At 43.4% G+C, this 19,472-nt stretch overlaps 1 protein-coding gene across 12 annotated transcripts in view; it reads right to left on the reverse strand.

Moving 5' to 3' along the window:
* Positions 1-19,472, reverse strand: part of UIMC1 (ubiquitin interaction motif containing 1) — a 39,575-nt gene that overhangs the window by 14,639 nt on the left and 5,464 nt on the right. For 9 of the 12 annotated variants that reach the window (XM_062587052.1, XM_062587050.1, XM_062587051.1 and 6 more), the window contains 5 exons: positions 13,300-13,390; positions 7,857-7,981; positions 6,368-7,531; positions 2,896-2,960; positions 264-352 (listed from right to left, as the gene is read on the reverse strand). In XM_062587052.1, the coding sequence (XP_062443036.1) occupies positions 264-352; positions 2,896-2,960; positions 6,368-7,531; positions 7,857-7,981; positions 13,300-13,390 (1,534 nt within the window). Of the gene's footprint in view, positions 1-263; positions 353-2,895; positions 2,961-6,367; positions 7,532-7,856; positions 7,982-9,440; positions 9,578-10,403; positions 10,593-11,432; positions 11,477-13,299; positions 13,391-19,472 lie in introns of those variants that run through there. The other 3 variants (XM_062587057.1, XM_062587058.1, XM_062587055.1) reach the window with 3 other exon arrangements.

The following is a 19,472-nucleotide window of genomic DNA, read 5'->3' on the forward strand; positions in this document are numbered from 1 at the left end:
CTCTGCCCTGATGTGCATTCTGGCATCTCTTCAGCAGCAGGTCCCTAGCAATCTCTGTTCACAGAGCTGTAATACTGCCTTAAAAGAAATGGGCCCCAAAACCATGGAATTAAACAAAGTAAGTTAATTTCAGTCCTGATAAACACAGCTGGGAAGGAGATCTTGTTTTGCTCAAATAACTTAACAATTCTCTTCTTTTCTCTGAATTTTATCAGTGTGTTATTTTCAATGCAATATTCAGAACATTTCTAAGTGCCTTTTACCTGGGCAAACAGTGGCCTCTTCTTCAGTAGAGTTTTCTGTAGCAATATCTGGACTCCTTCTACTGTCAAGTGGGGTCAATACAGAGATGCTGTCAAAATATAAATACACAACGTAAATCTCACATCAAATAGGCATTATAGTATGCACTGCATGTCTCTCACAGTTTAGAAAGGCGTACAACTCTTTAATTTTCAATGACCAGGAGAACAGAGAAATACATAGGTTTAAAATTTTATCCCAGCATAAACCCAAAAGGAACTATTTTTCTTCTAGAAGCCCTCGATGAAAAGACACAAGGGTCACTATTTCATGTGAGAGGAGCAAAATTACTTGCTTGTGTCTGTGGGACTCTTGATTTGCCTATTCTTAAGTTAGGGAGTTTTGCAGGTACAAACATTTCCTCACCTGTGTCAAGGCTTTTCTTAGAGAGGAAAGACACAGATTTGCTTCACACTGTATACTGCTCTCCTTCCCTCTTCATACTAATATTCTTTCTTTCCACTGTATGGCAGCCAGAAGTAGCACCAATGCAACACAACACAAAGCTTCCTTGGTGCAAAGTCCTGCCAACACTGGTGTAGTGGTTCCTTCGTGCAGCATTGTGTACAACTCCTCTCTTTTTGACCTTCGTATTATTCCTCCATATTTCTACCCCACAGAGCACAATGTCTTTCTGAAACAGGCAGGCATTGCTGAGTAAGTCTGGCACCCATGCTGACACCCTCAGCGCTTTGCATGGCTTTCTGATTAGTCTGATCAAGTATGCAAGAATACACTTTAAAAATATGAATCCCCATACTGACAAACAGAAGATTTATTAAGCTCAACCATAGGCCTTAGAGAGAAGAGAACAGCCACTGCTGATTTATGATAAATAACAAAATTCTGATAGGAAATCACAAGTGGTTTCTCTCTCTAAATAAAGCATCTCATAGCATTTGTTATGAATCCAGGCTGAGCATGTTTTACTCTGTGTCTAACATCAGGGCTCACTTCAAAAGAACTCACACAAAACAACTTGCTATGACATTTATAAAATGGGCTAATCAATTTGAAGTCAAACCACATTGCTTGCTACACCAGCTATCTCCTGGTAACAAAGCCTATAATCATTTATTAAAACCCCAATCTACCAGACACTGCACAAAGCATAAAACAATCAGGCAGAGTGGCCCACAGAAAGCAAAGCAGCTTCTTTTCACTACTGCTGCTTCCAAAACTGTTTCAATATCTCAAGATTCAACTTAGAGCAGTGTTTTTCCATTAAGTGGTGCTGAGGCCAGCTGACCAGGGTACCTGAGTTTTACCCAAGGCTGCTCTGGCAAACTACCAGGAGCCAGATGGTAACACTTAATGTGCACAAAACTGAGAAGACTGCAGACATCTTTTGTCCTACTACAGTCATGCCAGCCGCTAAACAAGGGTACAGCACAGCACGGTGAGACTCAGCCCTAGGGCTGAGGGCAGCCAGGAGCTCTTGACTGGCAAAGGGTAGGAACATTTCAGCAGCGAAACAGTGCATCTTAGCAAACAGCCAAACCAGAAAAGCCTCTAACCCCATCAGCTACACAACAGAGATCCTGCTCTTCTCATATTCAACCCTGATCTCTTCTGCCTTAAACACAAAGGAGGCCAGAGCTCCTGAGTTCATATCTTAGTGCCTTCCACACAAATGTACAAGCTAAAAACTCAGCTGTCACAGACGCGTCAGCTTCTGCAGTAACCGCAGTCGGCTCCTTTGCTCCCCAAGGCAAGCTTTAAGCCTGTTAGAAAGGTGCAAGCAAGAGGGATTTTCCAACCCTGCACAGTAATATCAAACGTTCAGACCAAATATCGTTAGACTGGAGAAAAGCTGGCAGTTTTGCTCCAAAATAAGCTTGAATTATAAAACTTATCAAATAAAAAACCTGACATATCTGCCCTCTCTTGTAACTTCCTCCTTGAATTTGCCCTGCTTTTCCCACAGTCCTCACTGCAGAACTGCATCCCAGAGGAAAAAAAAAGGAAAAAGAAGAGTAGGCTTAAATCTGAAGAAAATCATGTTGACTTGTCCCACACCTGTCATATGCTGAAGTGGCTTTTCTGGAGCACTGCACTCTATCTTTGGCTGATAGGCAGTGCCGTCTGGCTTCCTCCTCCCTTCTTGCTTCTTCTGCAGTACAGCAAGAATATAAAAATACACATGCACACATCCAGTAATTCATCCACCATGCTGCGTATGTGCCTTTACAGACAGATCATGCAATCCCACCACTATAACTCACCTTCAGTTCACCTACCCCACTCTACAGCTTCATTTTTTCGCCAAACCAGACACAGCTCCAGAGGGTAAGGATCAAGTCCTTTTACTTGTGCTAGTATCCAGCTTGCATGTCTTATAAAGTACCAGTAGTACCTGATCCCTCTCTCTTGTTGTGCCTCACCTGTCTCTCCCACAATGTCCCAATGCCACATATTTCCAGTGCTATATACTAACACCAACTATAGGCAACCTTTGCAGCAAGATCAGCTGCCAAGCTCTGCAGCTCCCAGGGCTCCAGAGAGCCCCAGCGAGACCCTGCCTCAAATCGCTTCAGGGAGAGTGGAAGGATCCAGGCCACAGGCCTCACACTCTGAAATGACCCTCCTCACCTCTGTGTAATTTGCATTGGTTCCCCATCTTCAGGCACATCCTCTGTAGCCAGCACCTGGGAGGCCTGAAAAGGAAAAATTCTGATATTATATAAAACAATGTACACAGCTAACAGGGTCAAAAGGGATCTGCTGGGCCATCAGGTTCTGTCCATGGTATTGAACCCACTACGTCATATATTTTTTCCAAAATAGTTAAGTATCCATCTTGAAGTAGTCAGCTTTTTGCCTCCATTACTCCTTCTGGTGTGTCAGCAAGCTTCTGCAATAATGGCTGGCAGCACCTTTTGCTACTTTACTGCCCAGAGGTATGCTCAGAGAGTCTCTGCCCATCATTCTCATGCCAGCCTTGTCCTTCAATTTCCATGGTCTCTGCGGTCCATGGTATCTACCCCGATGTATTTGTAGGTAGCAATCACAGCCCTTTTCTATCTCCATTTCTGCTGAGCTAAACAACCCAAGCTTGTTACCATCCTCTTGCCTTCCCTCAAACATCCCAGCAGCCCCCATCTATTCCTGTTTAAAATCTTGAGCTTGGCTGACCTGATCAACCATTACAGCTGATGTTTGACCAGAAGAAGTACTTTTCTGAATTTCATATAGATAAGCTCTGTTGCGTTTTTCTTGCCTAGGAAATCAGCTGTCCCATCAAAGCAAGGAAACAGATTAACCTGCACAATCTACAGCTGGTAAATCCATGTGTGTCTTATCCCATTTCGTTTACCTCTATGACTTTACTTATTCTTTCCTTTAAAAATTGTTCAAAAGCCTTATGCACTGCTGAGGTCAAGCTAACCTGCCAGTCATTAGCCAGATCCCTTTCTTCTTCTTCAGTGTACATATTACGCTTGCCATTCTCTAATCAGATAGAATTACAACAGTTTGTTAGCAGTTCTTGCTGTCAGACCTGCAATTTCTCATGCCATTTCTCAAAGAAATCTAAGGGAGTTTTCTCCCCCTTTCCTTGAGTATATTAAACTCTCTGAGTTTGATTTTCACCATAGATTCTGACTTAGATCAACTCCAGTCCTGGATAGCTGATGTAGTTCCCTAATAATCCTCAGGCAAAGCCTCTGGCCAGAGTCCCCTAAAGTGACTCTAACCCAAAAAGGTTCTGTTTTTATCTAAGATATTATTTATTTCTTTGCAGTGTAACTCATCATTAACATAAAATACTACACCTTCTCCTTTATTTTTATTTCTCTCTCTCCTGAACAGTGCATATCTTTTAATATCTCTGCTCCAGTCACAAATACTGTGTCGCCATGTTTCTGTTATCCCTAATGTATATATTTGAGGATATGGCACCAGTTCAGATCACAGATTCTAAATCTCCAGAATTTGGTCCATTTCTCTAAATCTTTTAAAGGCTAGGAGTCTCCTAACCTTATTTGAAAGAGTATGAATAAAAGTATTCTATTGGCCTTGAAGTTTGTTAGTACAGGTTCACAAACTATGAGCTCTCTGACAGCAGTGATTTTCTCTGTACCAACACCACTTGGTTGCAGGATGCAGTCGCAGCAACTGACCACTGCCTGGATGGGAGGTCACTGCCCGCTGCAAATGAGATGGTCCAAAGCAGATGTACCGATGGGCTCCCTCAAGCACATCATCACGCACCCTCCTTTCACTGCCGCAACTCAAGGCAAGAAGTTTTTTCAAGAACTGCTGAGAAAATAGCCGCTGCTTTAAACGATGGATGCTGTGAGTCAGAGAACAGCTTTGAGTTCCCAGGGATGTTTTCTAGCCTTAGCATAGTCTAAAGTCTCCCACGATTCCCACCAGCAGAGCAGCCCTCATGGCAGCCAGGAAGCCCTGGGGCAGTGCAGGCACCAGTGGTATCCAAGCAGTGCAGTACACCAGGGACAGGGCTGCTCTGGGTCCTCTTTTGTCACTGCCAGTGGAATTGTATTTGATAGAGAAAGGAAATTGAGATGAGGCACAAGCGAACATCAAACATATCGATCTTTAAAGTAAATCACCTGCACTGGCCTCAGCAGGTGACTGCAAAGAGAGGCAAAAGGAGAAAGGCGCAACTTCTTAAGCTAAAAGTGATAAGGCAGATAAAGGGAAATTTAGAATTTGTTTTCTCTCAAGTAAATAAAAGACTCAGAATTTTGCCTGGGTTGAAATGTTAAGTTTTCTTTCCCCCACTTCCTTGTTTTTTCATCTTAAAATATCAGAAAGGTTAAATCTACAATTCTGTGGCTCTTCTAGGGAGCTCCTGTGGTCAGGATGAGTATATGCAAGTTCCCACTCAGCACCACTAAAACCTCTTTTCTCCCCAAGAATTAATTAAGTATTAGTGCTAAACGGATAACAACAAAAAATACCCCACATTTTTCAGTAATGATTAAAAGTTCACGCCCCTCTCAGCTGCTGCAGCTTTCCTAGGGCTTTAGCTTACACCTCCATAGATCTGCAGTCATCCCAATCTTCCAGAATAAAGAAACCGCAATTTTTGAAGGAAAAGATACAGAGAAAATAAAGCAGTTTACATTAAAAAACTTAGAGGTCTTTTGAGTCTATCCTAAAGAAATGAAAAAAGGCACAAGTCCATTCCTTTTCTCTGCAGGTCACCTCTAAGGCTTGTTTAAATGTGTACCTGCTAAACCCAACCCAAGCACTGTCAGGAAAAGTCACATTTCAGCACAGGCTGCTCTGTACTTTTTCTGCAACCCGAAAATGCAGACATGACGTTTTTCCTAAGTGTTCAATATTACAAGACAGAATATAAATATCACAAAACAAGTTAAGAATCTTTCTAACACCAGGGTAAATGATCAAATACACTTGAAAACAGGAACAACGGAGCTGAGGCTTCAGTCACAGAGAAAATAAAGTTATACAACGATCTGGTAGTGAAGTCATTATGAAAAATGAGGGTTGGAAAAGGCTGACACAAACCTAAAATACAGCAGTAATAAATACTTCATCTGACTAGCAATCTGTTTAAACTTAGCAGTGACAGAAAGCTGCCTTCTGCTCTAACAAGAGAGCCCTGACAGAGACAGAGGCTGACACCTAGCGTCTACCAAACCCAACAAGCAAGCACGGAGAGAAGGTGCCCAACCACCAGAACAAGGACAGTGAGGGCTGCTGTGAAGACAGATCACCTCTGGGCAGGCAGAACACATGTGCAAGCATGCAGAGCCTCTCAGCTACAACCAGAGGAATAAGAGGCTGAAACACATTCAAACACAAAGTTGATCATGTAGATGCTTGGAAGTTGTCATCTCAGTGGTGCATTAATGGACAACTGCCAGGCTGGCGCTACCACTCGTGAGCTGAATCTCAGTCTATAGATTTTTCCTCTCCCTTTCACAGTGAACTGCATGGCTAGCAGAGGAAGTCCCCAAATTTAAGAGGAATGTTCATCAGCAGTGCTTGCTCTGCAGAAGGAACTGAACCCTAAAATGGAAGTAAGGCATGACTCGTCCCTGCTCAAACTGATCTGTGGTCAAGCTCTTACCTGGCAGTAGCTTGTGGTTGGTTCATCATCAGAGGCAGAGTTCTTCTCCTCTTCCATGTTCTGCCCTGGACTCTCCTCTGCCTCCCTCCTCTTTGACGGGAGGAGCCAGGTGATGCTGTCAGACTCCTTCTGCACTTCTGAGTCTCCATCTTCCGTATCATCAGCAACCCCATTTTCCCTACTTATCTGATCTCCTTTCCCAAGCTCATTTTGGCTCAGGGAAGAAGAGCTGGGCACAACGGGGTTACCAAACTCCTTCTTATGCAATAGCTGCCTCTGAGCCTGCTTCAGGCTCTTCTGGTAAACCTCCAGCTGACACAAGATGACTTTGGTGTACTGGTTGGGGTCCACTCCTTTGGGGCAGAATGGAATGCCCCAGTAATAGTGCACTGTGTCTCTTGCCTCCTCCTTGCTTCTGCTCTCTTCTGGCGTATTGAGCATGCAAAGCTCTGGGGCACTGTCAGGCACCTCCTTCTGTTCTGCTTGCTCTGTGGAAACACACACTTTGGTGCTGTACCCAGGTTGCCAGGTGTGTTTGGTGCTTGCCCCTCCACAGCTCCTCCCGAGACTGTCACCCTGCTCCATGGGCCAGGTCTTCCGGAGTGTGGCTGAGCTCCCAGCACCAGCTTCTCCCACAGACAGCCCAATGCCAGGCAGGGGTTGCTCTTTTGCTTCCTGGCTTGCTGCTTTTGAAGGGCTGCAGGGGCTTGTGAACAATCTTCGAGGTGTCAGTTGCCAGGAGCCTGAGGCAATCCTGCCAAAGGTGGGACTCAAAGAGATGAGGTCTTCTCCAAGAGTGCTGGGTAACATGTTACTAGAATCACTTTTTGCTGGTGATGAATACTTTTCACTTGACCTTGTTAAAGGCTGGCCCTTCCCCTGAGACACGATTATGCTGGATACTAGTGAGCTTTCAACGATTTCCTGGCTTAACCTCCTCAACACTACAAGGGGACTCCGGGCGACATCCATCTGTCCATTCCCATCAGATCTCGCACTCTGCGAGTGGGAGCTGCACTCGGAGCGAGGGGTGTCAGGGCAGAGCGCCAGACCTCCCAGGATCTCAGAGCCTTCTTGCTCAGTGGGGTGGTTTTGGCCTGATTTGCTCACTGCTTCTGCAGGCAACTCAGGGGTTGCGTCAGAGGAATCTGAGGGCTGACAGCTCTGAAAAACAGAAGGTTGATTCTCTATCAGCAGAGCATAGCAAGGACACTCCCAGCATAAAGGCAGCTGCAACTTGGACTGCGGGAACCTGGACACTGTCCCCTCACAGATCAAAACTATGTACCCTAAATCAGAGGAGAGCCTAGGTTAGACTTCACATGTCTCATTAGGAATGATAAAAAACAACTTCTGTTTGACTGTTCTATCTCCAGCCTGTGCCAGAAATAGCTAGACCGCAGTAAAATCTTCTGTGCAATATGGCAAAGCACGCACAGAAAGCAAAGTTTCTGAAGAACCCTAGTAAGCTTCACAGAAGCACACTTACATTAAGGCTCTCAGCAATGGCCTTCCTCAAGAGCTCCTCCTCTTCCTCTTCCTGACAGTTCACTTGTCTGGCTTCTTGCTCACTCATTTTCAGGGCCAGAGCGAACTGTTCCTCTTCAGTCATCTCTACAGAAGAAATAAAGGATAATGTCAAGTCACAGCTGTAGGTGTACGTAAACACCCAACATTTATCTAACATCTTGAGAGAGATGCCCAAAGAGCCCTACCTCCTCAGGATGAGCACAGAGCAAAATAAACAACTTTCAGCATTCCTTAAAAGGTACAACCAAGCAGGAGCAGGCAACTCTAAACGAAAATAGCACACGTGTGCAGAGCTGAATCACTGAACACAAATCAGGAAATTCAGTTAGCGTTTCTATAGCAATCTAAACTCTAAACCCTTAAGTGTATTAACTACCATGGGACATGTTACCACCCTCATCCAACAATATACTCTATAGCTACAGACAGCATGTTCAAAGACAGAAGAGAAAAAGGTGGATTTCCAAAGCATGCACATTTTTACAAAGGATAGACTCAGAAGCAAGGCAGGATAAAGAGCAGACCTTTTCTAATATATTTAATTACTAGCCAAATAGCATGTCCCATTGCCTTCTGACATGAATACACTTGCAATACCTCAGAGACCTAACCAAGAGCAAAAGACCTCCATGTTATCACACCAAGCTGCAGGTGTAAACTTTACAGAGGATAATATTACTTGCTTGGTGGTACCATGAAGGATCTTTCACATGCATACATCCCCTTTCTGCTCACATCACTACCTCACTGTATCACTAAGCCAGTCATGCATGGGAAAAGGCTTCTTAGAGTTGTAAGTACTATTTCAGCAGAAAATTTCTTCCTGAAAAGATTCCTCACTCAGAGCAATCTAGAAGTTGAAGATGGCTATTTAGAAACAAAACAGTTAGTTACTTTGGAAAACACATATTTACTTAGATTCAATCCAACATTTTCACTATTCTTAAAATATACAATGCCTGCAGAACAGAGTGCAACTTGGAAAACAACTGAACAGCTCTCTCAGGAGCTGAAAAATACATCTTCACACTCTCAACAAACTGACAGATTTCCTTCAAAACCCCCTCACTCCTTCAGGCATAATCGTGCACATGCCATCTCATGCATGAACCAAAAGGCTTGCTTTGTGATGGGTTAGATGAGCTTTAAAAGACAGGAACTAAACAAAAAGGCTGCCCAAACACAAAACATGCCTTCACTGCAGCCAGTTTCAAGGCAGAAGTTTCCCTGGATAAAGCTGCATTCAGAAGTTACAGGCTCCCATTTTCTAACCCATCTTCTTCCTACCAGCTGCCACCAAAATACAGCAGCACAGCCTCCCTCGAAGAAGCCTGGTATTGCATTGGTCTTAGCAAAGACTGTGCATTACAGCATGACTGCATTGAGGCATCCACACAGCAGCAGGCTTTCGTTTGCCCTTCCCCCAGCTTGCTGCTAATGTCAGGTTGCTTTTTTCCCCACTGAGGCAGGATTTGAGCATTTTTTCACTGTTCTGAATACCAGCAGTAGATTCCCTCACATGTCCTACCAGATCAGCACTTACTTTTTTATTTTTCTGGGAAATTTCTTTAAAAATTAAGAAAGAGGTTGAAGTGAAGGCAGACTGCAGTGCACTCAGGACTCATGGGGATCTTTTGTCCTTGGACAAAGTCACTCTCTAATGTTAACAGCCAGAAGGGACTAGAGAAAAAAAAGAAGTCCTTTTAATGGAAAACACACTACAATCTGGTACATGAGGAAGGCTCCCTGTCCCCCCAAAACAGCAGTAATACTCAGCACTTCCATTATACCCAGCACCTCCCAAGCATTCAGTGAGTTATGTGCCAATTTGTTTCCCTGCCCAGACCATCACAGCAGGGAAAATTAGGCCAGATCCTGCAAACTTTGACATGTGCAAGAAAAGTGGTGCATGTGATCATTCCCCCTCCAACACAACAAGACTTCCCATGTGCTTAAATTAAAGCAGGGGTCTAAGTGTTCACTGATTCAGGCTATCAACATTCATGAAGCTTAATATAAAGAAACATTTTCTGGCGAGTTACTAGTGTACATTTTGTTTTCTTCTCCCTCCCTGGCACAGCAATTTCCCCTCTGGGGACAGGGAATGTGCCAGACAAATGCTGCCTCTGGCAAAGAAACCAGCGACAAACAAAATGTACTTATTTCACATTCCAACTGAGTAGGTGCTCTGGCAATGGGGAAATCTTGAGTTTAAATCTACCTAGAATTACAGTGGGAAGAGCACTGAGCAGCTCTGGTCTCGCACCTTCCGAGAGATGACCTGCTTTAAGCTGAGGGGCTCGGAGCTGACTAGCTGGCAGTACTCCGTGCTTCACATCTCATCATTTCTCTGCAGCACGTGCAGAGACTCACGTTTTACTAAACTTGATGGTGATTATATCGGCCATAATTTACGATGTTTAGAAATTCTGAGTATTGTGTTAGCCTTTGACTGATGTGTGCAAATCTGAGAACTCTGAGGAGCTAGCACAGAAAGCACGCTTACAGGGCAAGCCGTGTTTCAGGGGTGTCCAGCTGGGCAGTAGGTTACTCAGGCTTTCAGCGAAACAACTCTTCTCCTTCCAGACAGAAAAGACTCAGTTATGCTCACTCACATCTTAACTCTTCCTAGAAGGATATCTCCGCTGTCTGGTGTGGGAAGTGGGGATAGCACTATTATTCCAAGCCGGGAATTCTGTATTTCACATTTCAAAATCCATTAATGATACATCTATCTCAATGCAATAAAAAATCCAGCACAGAACATCTTCTGGGACTAGTCCCATCCAAGAAATACACAGACGGGAAGGAGGGGTCAGGAAAAAACTGTTTTGAAGGCATTACAGCCCTAAACAAATTAAACCATTTCAGAGTCTTTTTAAATGCTAATATGGCAATTTGCTAAGCGATTTATGTTCCATTTTGACGTTTTGCAAAGTGAATTAGATGCAAAACCCCACTAGTTGTAGTTTTAACACTTACTAATATGAGATTTACTCAAAAATAATGGAAATGCAGGATCTCAGTATTTCCACATATCCAAAGTGCAATTACAGTAAAAACATTCAAATGTGCTTTAAAGCACTGACTTCATCCGGAAAAAGAGAGAGAGACTTCTTTAGGTTTTTGTATTTCCATTTATCCTGTCAGGATGAAACGTCACAGATATATTTTAGTTATGGCTTTAGGTTAAAATGAATAAAACCACAACAAAGCAAAAATGGGAGGATATGCTTTATAACCACAGTCTGCAAATATCTGCAATTTTCCAGTTTTGAGGAGAAAGAACTTCCTCTACCCAGGAGCACCAAATCTTTACAAAAGACCAATTTGCCTTGCAATTCAAGGAATATATTTAAAGACACTGAGAAAAATAATTACTATTTCAAATCTTAATTTGCCTAAAAGCAAACACCAAAAGTCTAATTATAGTTTCCAATAAACGAGTGAGCGGACCCATCACATGTGCTTAATAAACAGGTGACCACTCTCTAACATTAGAGAACATTATCTCGCATCTAAATATACCGACAACCTTTCGTTCCGGCGCAGGTTCTGATGAACTTTATCGTTCATCCGCCTCGAACGTCATCTGCCACGAACGTCAGAGTTCCCGGAGCAGGGCTGCACACCCCAGCCTGGCACCACGACCCAGCCCCCGGAGCAGGCTGCGTGCTGGAGCGCTCCTTGGCAGCAAGGGGGGCAGAATGGGTGAGAAGAGCGGCCCATCCAAGCAGGATCCCGCTGCAGTCGATATCCCCATTAGGGAAAGGAGGTGACTCCGAGTAGTCTGTCCCACAACAGGAACAGCCAATTAAAAAAAAAAAAATCCCCGTCCCTCTCCTACCTGTACGCTGCTCCAAGCCTGGGGGCAAGGTGCGAGCGAGATGGAACATTTCAACACAGTAAGAACCAACTGCTGGCCAGATACCCCCAACTTACTGCTTCAAGGACACAGAGAAACCACAGAAAAAAAGGGCAGCATTTGCCCTAGGAAGAGAAAAGCTATTATCAAGAATTTCAGCATCTAAAAATGCAGCAAAATTCCCCTGTTATACAACAGCTAGAGAGCTGGCAGTGTCTCGTGCAGATTTTCTTGGGGCGCCCAGAACATCTTTCTCACAACACCAGCTGCTTAAACCAGTCACAATCAAAGATGCAATGAGGACATCCAACTGCACAACATGGCATTCTTAGCACCATATCTTTGGTCACATTTTAACGGTACCCCCAGGGACTTTTAGGGGTATTATTTTATTTATCTGAAAAAAACGAAACAAACAAACCAAGCAAACAAAAGCACTCTTCCCCTGTTCTGACTTTGTTATCTTATTTGTTCGACACAGGATGTGCACAGTGGATTTCAACTCCCACAAAGAGCCAGGCTGTTTCATGCTATGGCCTTAGGCCTCTATTAAAAACAATTTAATTCACACAGGCTCTCTGAGGACAGACATGCCCAACTGCTGCTGCTTGTGGAGCACTGGAGTGCTCCATTTTGTTCAACGATTGCTTTGGGTTTTGCAGTAAACGTCCTCTAATTTTAAAATATTCTGAATTTAGCGTGCTAGATGAACTGCTGCTTTATAAAGCATAAGAACACAAGAGCTGATCCACTGAGTCAGACCAACGGTCCATTTGGCTGAGGAACTGTAGCAAAAAATGATGCTATATAGGGAGTACACACAAGCTGGCCCTTTCAGTGGTCCCTTCCACTTGTAGACCCACAGCTTTCAGAACTGCTGTATGATGGATGTTAGAGGGAATATGCCAGCCTAGTCCCTTTAGCATCTGTTTATAGACCTGTTGTCCACAGATGCGTTTAATCCATCATGAAAACTGCTGATACTGACCCCTCTACAACCTCTTGAGGTAAAAAGTTCCAGGAGTTCACTATATGCTGGGTACAGATTTATCTTCTTTTATCTATTTTAAACCTATCTACTGCTATTTCCACTGAGTGCATCCTGATTCTGACTTTGTAGGAGCTGGTAAACAACAGCTCTGTGTTCAACTTATGTACTGCCTTCCTGATGTGAACTTTGATTCTACCCTCTCTGTCTTCTCCTCTCCTAAACGAAGAGTCCCAGGCTTTTCAGTCTCTCCTCATAATGCTGCTACTCCATCCCCTTAATGATTTTACCTGCTCTTCTCTGGATATCCTGTAACTCCACTATGTCCTTGAGATGCAGAGACCTGAAGTGTGCACAATGTGTGATGCGGGTACACCCACATTTTATATAGCAGCAAACTGACACGTGACAAATCTCTTGCTCTTAACACCCTTCCTGATGATGCCCAACACTGCTGGCACTTCTGGCTGCCCTGTGCTTGTGTCTAGCACAAACAGTGGAAGCTGCTCAGCAGCAGTCTGCTTTCCCAACCCCACGCTTGAGACCTACGTGCAATTTTTCTTTTAGCAGCAAACTTCGTCCTATCCAGTTGCTGTTTTGTTCTTTTCTTTTGCAATCCACTCTCTTCCTTTGACTCCTGCTGCAATGAAAAAAAAAATTGTGAGTGCACACAATATGTAAAAAATACTACCAGCACTCTTCCCCCCGCCACTCTAATACAAACACTGGTTCAAGAACAAGCCTCCATTTGTGTGAAATTTGAATTTCAAACATAATTCAAGCACATTCTGTAACTATTAAAAGCTGTGTGATAAGCATAACGAGCAACAAGAGTTACAGAGTGACATAAACATAGAAGTAGGAGAGACAATAGACTTCATGCCAGTCACCACCATGCACTGCACCTGCTGCCCATGATTTTAGAAAGGATTTGTCTGGCCTTGCTAAAACATTGATATTTGTAAGCAATCAAAACAGAAAAACAACACCCTTTGGTAACAAAACATCTCACACCTGTAAGCCAGAACTGTTTCCTGCCATACCGCTTCTAGTACTCTGCCCACACCGTTTTAGGGGACCAAAACTAGAATTTTCCTAGTCATTCTTCAGAGATCCAGGCTAATGCATCTTGAGGGCAGGAGGGCCAGCTGAACTAACTTCTGGTGCTACACCCTCATTGTAGTGCCCTGAGTATTGCCACAATTGTTTAATTTTTGATGTTTAAATACTGCAGATATTTGTGGTTATGTGGCCTCCTAGAATATTACTCACAAAAACAATCTAAGACCATGTTACTTTAAGCACACTGACTTCAACAGGAATGGTCACAGGCTTAATTGGTCACAGGCTTAATTGGCACACATTTATGCAAGTTGCTGTCCTAATGGCTTAAGCGAGGGCGTACACATTACCAAAGGCTAGCACTGGACTCCTTCCAATTTGTCTCTCTAAATCAGGTAGAATTAGAATCAAAAACAGTGTTTCAGGGAAAGACACCCACGCCTGGCTAGGAAGGCACTTCATATGACTCTGTCTGCACTTGCACTTGAGGTTTCTGCAGTTCCACAAGACCCGTGGCAAACCAGCTACATGCTCGTGCCTTACAGCGCCTCCAGCCTCTCTGCGCCAGAAGGCAGCCTTCAAGGTGGTGCATGTGGTTTGGACTATTTTAATGCAAATTGTTACATAGCATATTTACAAATGTAATCTATTTTTTCTGTTCGCTGCCCATGTGTCTTAATCTACGCAGTCCTTTGGACTGCATCTCTATGCTGAATTTTGTTCAAGAGTATTCAAGTGCTATCTGTAGACTTTATTAATGTATATATACCACTTGCTCCCTCTTACAGATCATTAATGAGGATGTTAAAACACACACAGCCTTAATATTGATCTTCTTGGCCTCAGCCTTAGATCTCCGCAGAACCAGCCTCTCTGTTGTTCATCACAAGCCTTTGCTGACAGTCTTTTAGCAGGATTTCAATCCAGGAATGTTACTATCGAGACCAAATTGAATTATTTATCCAACTAAGATTTTGCAAGACATACTGTTAAGTGCTTTTCTGAAACCCTAATACATTACACCTTTTACATCCCCTAATGCATACTTCACTCCTCTCTTCTACTGATTTAAGAATCCGCTCACAATAAGGAAGCAATCATGCTTAGCAAGTTATTCTCCCCCCACACACTCATGCTCACTCTTAAGGGGTTTTTCCTTTGATCTATTCCTTCCCTTCTCCAACCAACATGGTTTTGGTACCCCATTTCTAAGAGGTTCCCCTTCATCTCCAAAAAGACATCTTCACAGCGAGATTGTCTCTTGTTAGAGGATAGAGCATGTCTAGCTCGAGCTCAGCAGTTAAAATCCCCTCTCTCCCAGGGCACCTTGCCCCCTCCACAGTTTTCCATAATGCCATTGGTTCTCCTAGACCAAATTGCTTAGCACTTGCAAACCTGCAAATTGCCCTGCCATGGTTTGCACTGGCATCCCCCATGCTGACCTTGTGGGTGGCTCATACATAAGGAAGTGGAGAAGAGTCTGTGGGATCACATCCAGATTATGTTAGAATTACACACTGGAGGATGTTATGCAAAAGCTCTCCCACTAACCGCTGCCCAACAGTGCTAAACAGTGCTATTCCTGCTTAAGACAGGGCAATTTAATCCTAGCAGGCTCTGTAAATCCCCAGTTCTCTCTAGGCATCAATCTTCCCCTCACCACTCTTGCACTCGCTGGAAGGTCAACCCCGACACTCATCTGCAGCTCTCTTCCAGGGCACTGATGTGATTTATGAGCACACCAAACTTTCCGTGGCTACTAACATTTGGTCTGTGTACAGAAACACACATTTACAATATGCAGTACAAGACAGTATGGGGCTCAAACTCCGCCGGGGCTTTTGGCTAATGGCAAGCCTGGGTCCCAGGAGAACTGCCTGGATTCCTTGCTCAGTGGAGTACATACCTCTACTCCCCATGCTGGGTCCTGAAGAATGTCGACATTTACAACAGCTCCAGGAGCAAATTATTGCAGGACATGTGTTGTATGAACCTCATACATTTGAGAAAGATGTTTAAATTGCTTAACAGTGTTCTACTGAACAGCTACAGTACAGGAAACTGCTGAAGCAAATCCAATTAATCCTGATGGGCCAAAATATACACACACATCTCAATTCCAAGAATTCTTAAATCTTCTTTATTTCTAAAACCAGAAAATAAAACATATCTTTTAATTAGGATTTATGGCTGTTTGTATCTCTGCTGGGAGACAGCCCTGCAGGCCCCAGAGTGCTCTGCATAAATGCAGGCATGGATGGTAGTAACAGAATGGGCCAAGAAAATTCAGAGAAGATAACAGAGCTCGCTCTATCTGACCCAACCTTTTAATGCTCATCTGTCTACAAGGATAATAGGAACTCAGGGGGCCACTCAACCAACTGCCTTTCTAATAAGATCACTAGTCCAAAAATAATCTTAATCAATTAAAATATTCCCATACTGCAACCAATGCTCTTAGTTACAAGGTCATCTCCAGCACACAGCTTCCAGGGGAAACCAATTATTATAGCTGAGGTGAGGTGGGAACTGCGCACCTCTGCTCAGTGCCAGCCTAGATAGTGTCTCTCCTCCACTGTCATCAATTTAAAGCATAATGGTCAGAAGAAATCCAAATTTTCTTTCTCTGTGTCACGCTCCGCAGTTTAATTTATGATGCTCTTTTATGAGCAATTTCACTGTCAACATCGTACAGAGATCAAAAAAAAAGACAGGTTTGCAAAGTTCTTTACACATTTAGAGGAAATGGCCACTATTCTTATTCCTTTTTTAACCTGCTGGGTTGCAACAGACAGCAGAAAAGCAAACTCCCACTTTAGAAAACATTTGGCACATACTTGGAGGATTTAACTCTGTCGGCAGAAAATGTACAGCTCCGCTCACTTCTAAAAGCCCATAAACGGAATCTAGTGGCCACTCTCCCACATGTAGCTCCTTTGAAGCCACATTATAACTGGCAAAAAATCAGCTCCTACTGACTCAGGACAGGAAAGACTACAAAAGAATGTCTCCATAGCTAATAGTACAGACTGCAAAGTCAAAAGGTCTGGTTAATTTTACTGTTCAACAGCAGTTGGGACCATCTAACAATAGGGCACAGCCAAACAACACACATTCTGCATGGGAAATACGCAGATGAAAACGAGACTAAATTATTTTTAAAAGCCAATTAGATGTTGGAAGTGCCACATTTTGGCTCTAGACAAGGCTGCTGCTGAAATTAATATCACACCCTACTTTATTAGTCTCTGACTTCAGTTCAGAATTTGTTTCAGCTCTGCTCTGTCTTTCAGCTCATTAGAACAAACCTCCTGGAAGTAGAGACTTGAACAATGAGACACAACAGAGCTCATGCCAGACTTGTAGTTTCAGACACACAGGATGAAGGCCTGTGTGGAAAGAAAGCGCTTTTACTGGGCTGTCAGGAGGCTGGTTCAGACCCACTCTGACTTCCAATGAGAGAAGGCAGCAGAGCGGAGAAGCCTCCTCAAGAGCATAGCCGAGACTGCGGTTTTCCCTGGAGACCAGAGGCGCTGACTCCTTTGGTACTACAGCAGAGATGGGCAGCCAACAGGGACAGCGGGGTGCTGCGTGATACTCTCATATGGTTCTAGTTCACCAGAAGATGGGCAGCAGGATAAGGTGGGCACTGCTATCCTAGCTGTGACGCTTTCAGCACTGTTGTCTCTATAGCAAGACCTCCACTGGAGAGCGGGCCATCAGGCTTTGGTTCCAAGACGAAACGCCTGCTGTCACATCTGACGGAGAATAGAACAGGGCCAATTATTATAGCCAGTGCCCCAAAATGCTTTCCTCTTTCTACCAAGACCAATATGGTCTTATCCGAAACATCTGTAAACATAATGCTATTTACCCAGACACTAAATATCTCCAAATACAGGAATACTCAAGCAAAGAGATGTTCCACACCTAAAAGAAGACAGGCCCTGGATACCACGCAGAAGTGGATAGCACAGTAACCCTAGAGTCTCATCATGTCCCCAAAAGGCTGGCAGAACTGATGAACAGAAAATCTGGCAGAAGGAGCCTGTGAGACTTCAAGTGGAAGAAGGCACCCTCTTGCTTCCCAAGAAACATTTCTAAGAGAAATGGGTTAAATAACCTTTGTGTGACTCTTCTGCAAGTTCTCCCAGCAGATTAGCAGTCTTTTAGTATGAACTGCATTGAAAGCTGCAGATCAGTCAAATATTTTAGCACAACTATTTGGCCTCTAGCCATGCTCAATGTTCTTGCTTGACCAGACTTCCTGCTGGGTGAAAATCACGTTTCAGACATGGCTTTAGACAATCTTGGCGGCCAAAGTGTCTTTATCAGCACCTTAATTCAAGCAGGAGTATCAGGAGACAAGCCAGTAGTTGTTTGAAGAAAGTTTTCCTTGGCACTACTTGGAATATTGTGTATTTGAGGGCAAGTGAATGACTTACCTTTCTTCTGGCATTCCCTGCAAGATTCAAACAGCAACCATTTTATTCATTCATCACATCTGTGTTTTCAGAGACCCTGTCTGCACACAGCAAAGGTCGTCTCCTCTTGTTTCCACAGAGCCAGAAAGACTGTTCTTAATTTGTCTGACCCTACCCAAAAAAAGAGATGTGTTCCCTGAATCCAAGATTAGATATAACAGAGATCAGAAAGCCCCATGTCCAGAAAACTTCCTCCTGATGCAGCTCCACAGATGCCACAGCACAGACATGAGTAAAGAAAGAAAACTTGGCAAAATAACATGGATGAGCTTGATAATCCAGCATGACTGAAAAATTCCTGGGAGAGGCAGTCTGCCAAAGATCATCAAAAGTGAGAAGCTGGAGGCTTTCCAGGTGCAGCTGCTACAAGATCTGCTGGTCTGGAAGCAGAACTAGGGACTTGTTCTATAGATACCTGCCAAGAGACTGCCAAGGAAGAAAGCTATTGAATCAATGATGCCCAAATTGTCCTTGTAGCTTTTGATTCATAAGGAACCATGTCCTAACAGATGCAAGATTAATTGAGAATGTATTGTTCTCTAAAATTGTTATTGATCTGAGATTCACACACCTCTTCTTGAACGCATAACAAGGTCTTACTAGAGCAAGAACAGCAGTTACAAGGTTTGAGATTGAAATTCAACTTGATGCACTTGAAAAAGCTGAGACAGTTACGGAGGCCAGACAGTTATTTTTTGAGATCCTATGTAAATCAAGTTTTTTATTTTTACTTTACAAAAACAACACTGTAAGAGACTGTGGCTCTGGATCTGGAAGCTGATGACTCACGGAAAGAAAGAGAGCGAACTGAATAAATCCACTTATTCAACTGACTGAACTGTTGTCACTTAAACAGAACCTAACTGGCTCTTTAACGGCCTCTCTGAGCATATTCTTTTCTGTAATATGACCGATTATGCCATCAGAATTTATTGTTTATAGACAAACTTATAGAACAGTCAGGGAGCCTAACCTTTTTATAGATGTGTTTTAAGAGACGTTTGTTTCCTCTTTTTCAGATATGTGCACATTGAGATGAATAATTGTAGACAATAACAGGTCCTGATCTTTTATGTACTGCAGCATCTCTTATAGCTGCTGATTTCTTTTTTCCTTATAGGTTTCACAATAAAGGCCAGTGATGCAGCAGAGATCTAAAGTTAACTTAGCATATTG

Source organism: Rhea pennata, chromosome 14 (genome assembly GCF_028389875.1).
Source record: "Rhea pennata isolate bPtePen1 chromosome 14, bPtePen1.pri, whole genome shotgun sequence".
Taxonomy (NCBI): domain Eukaryota; kingdom Metazoa; phylum Chordata; class Aves; order Rheiformes; family Rheidae; genus Rhea; species Rhea pennata.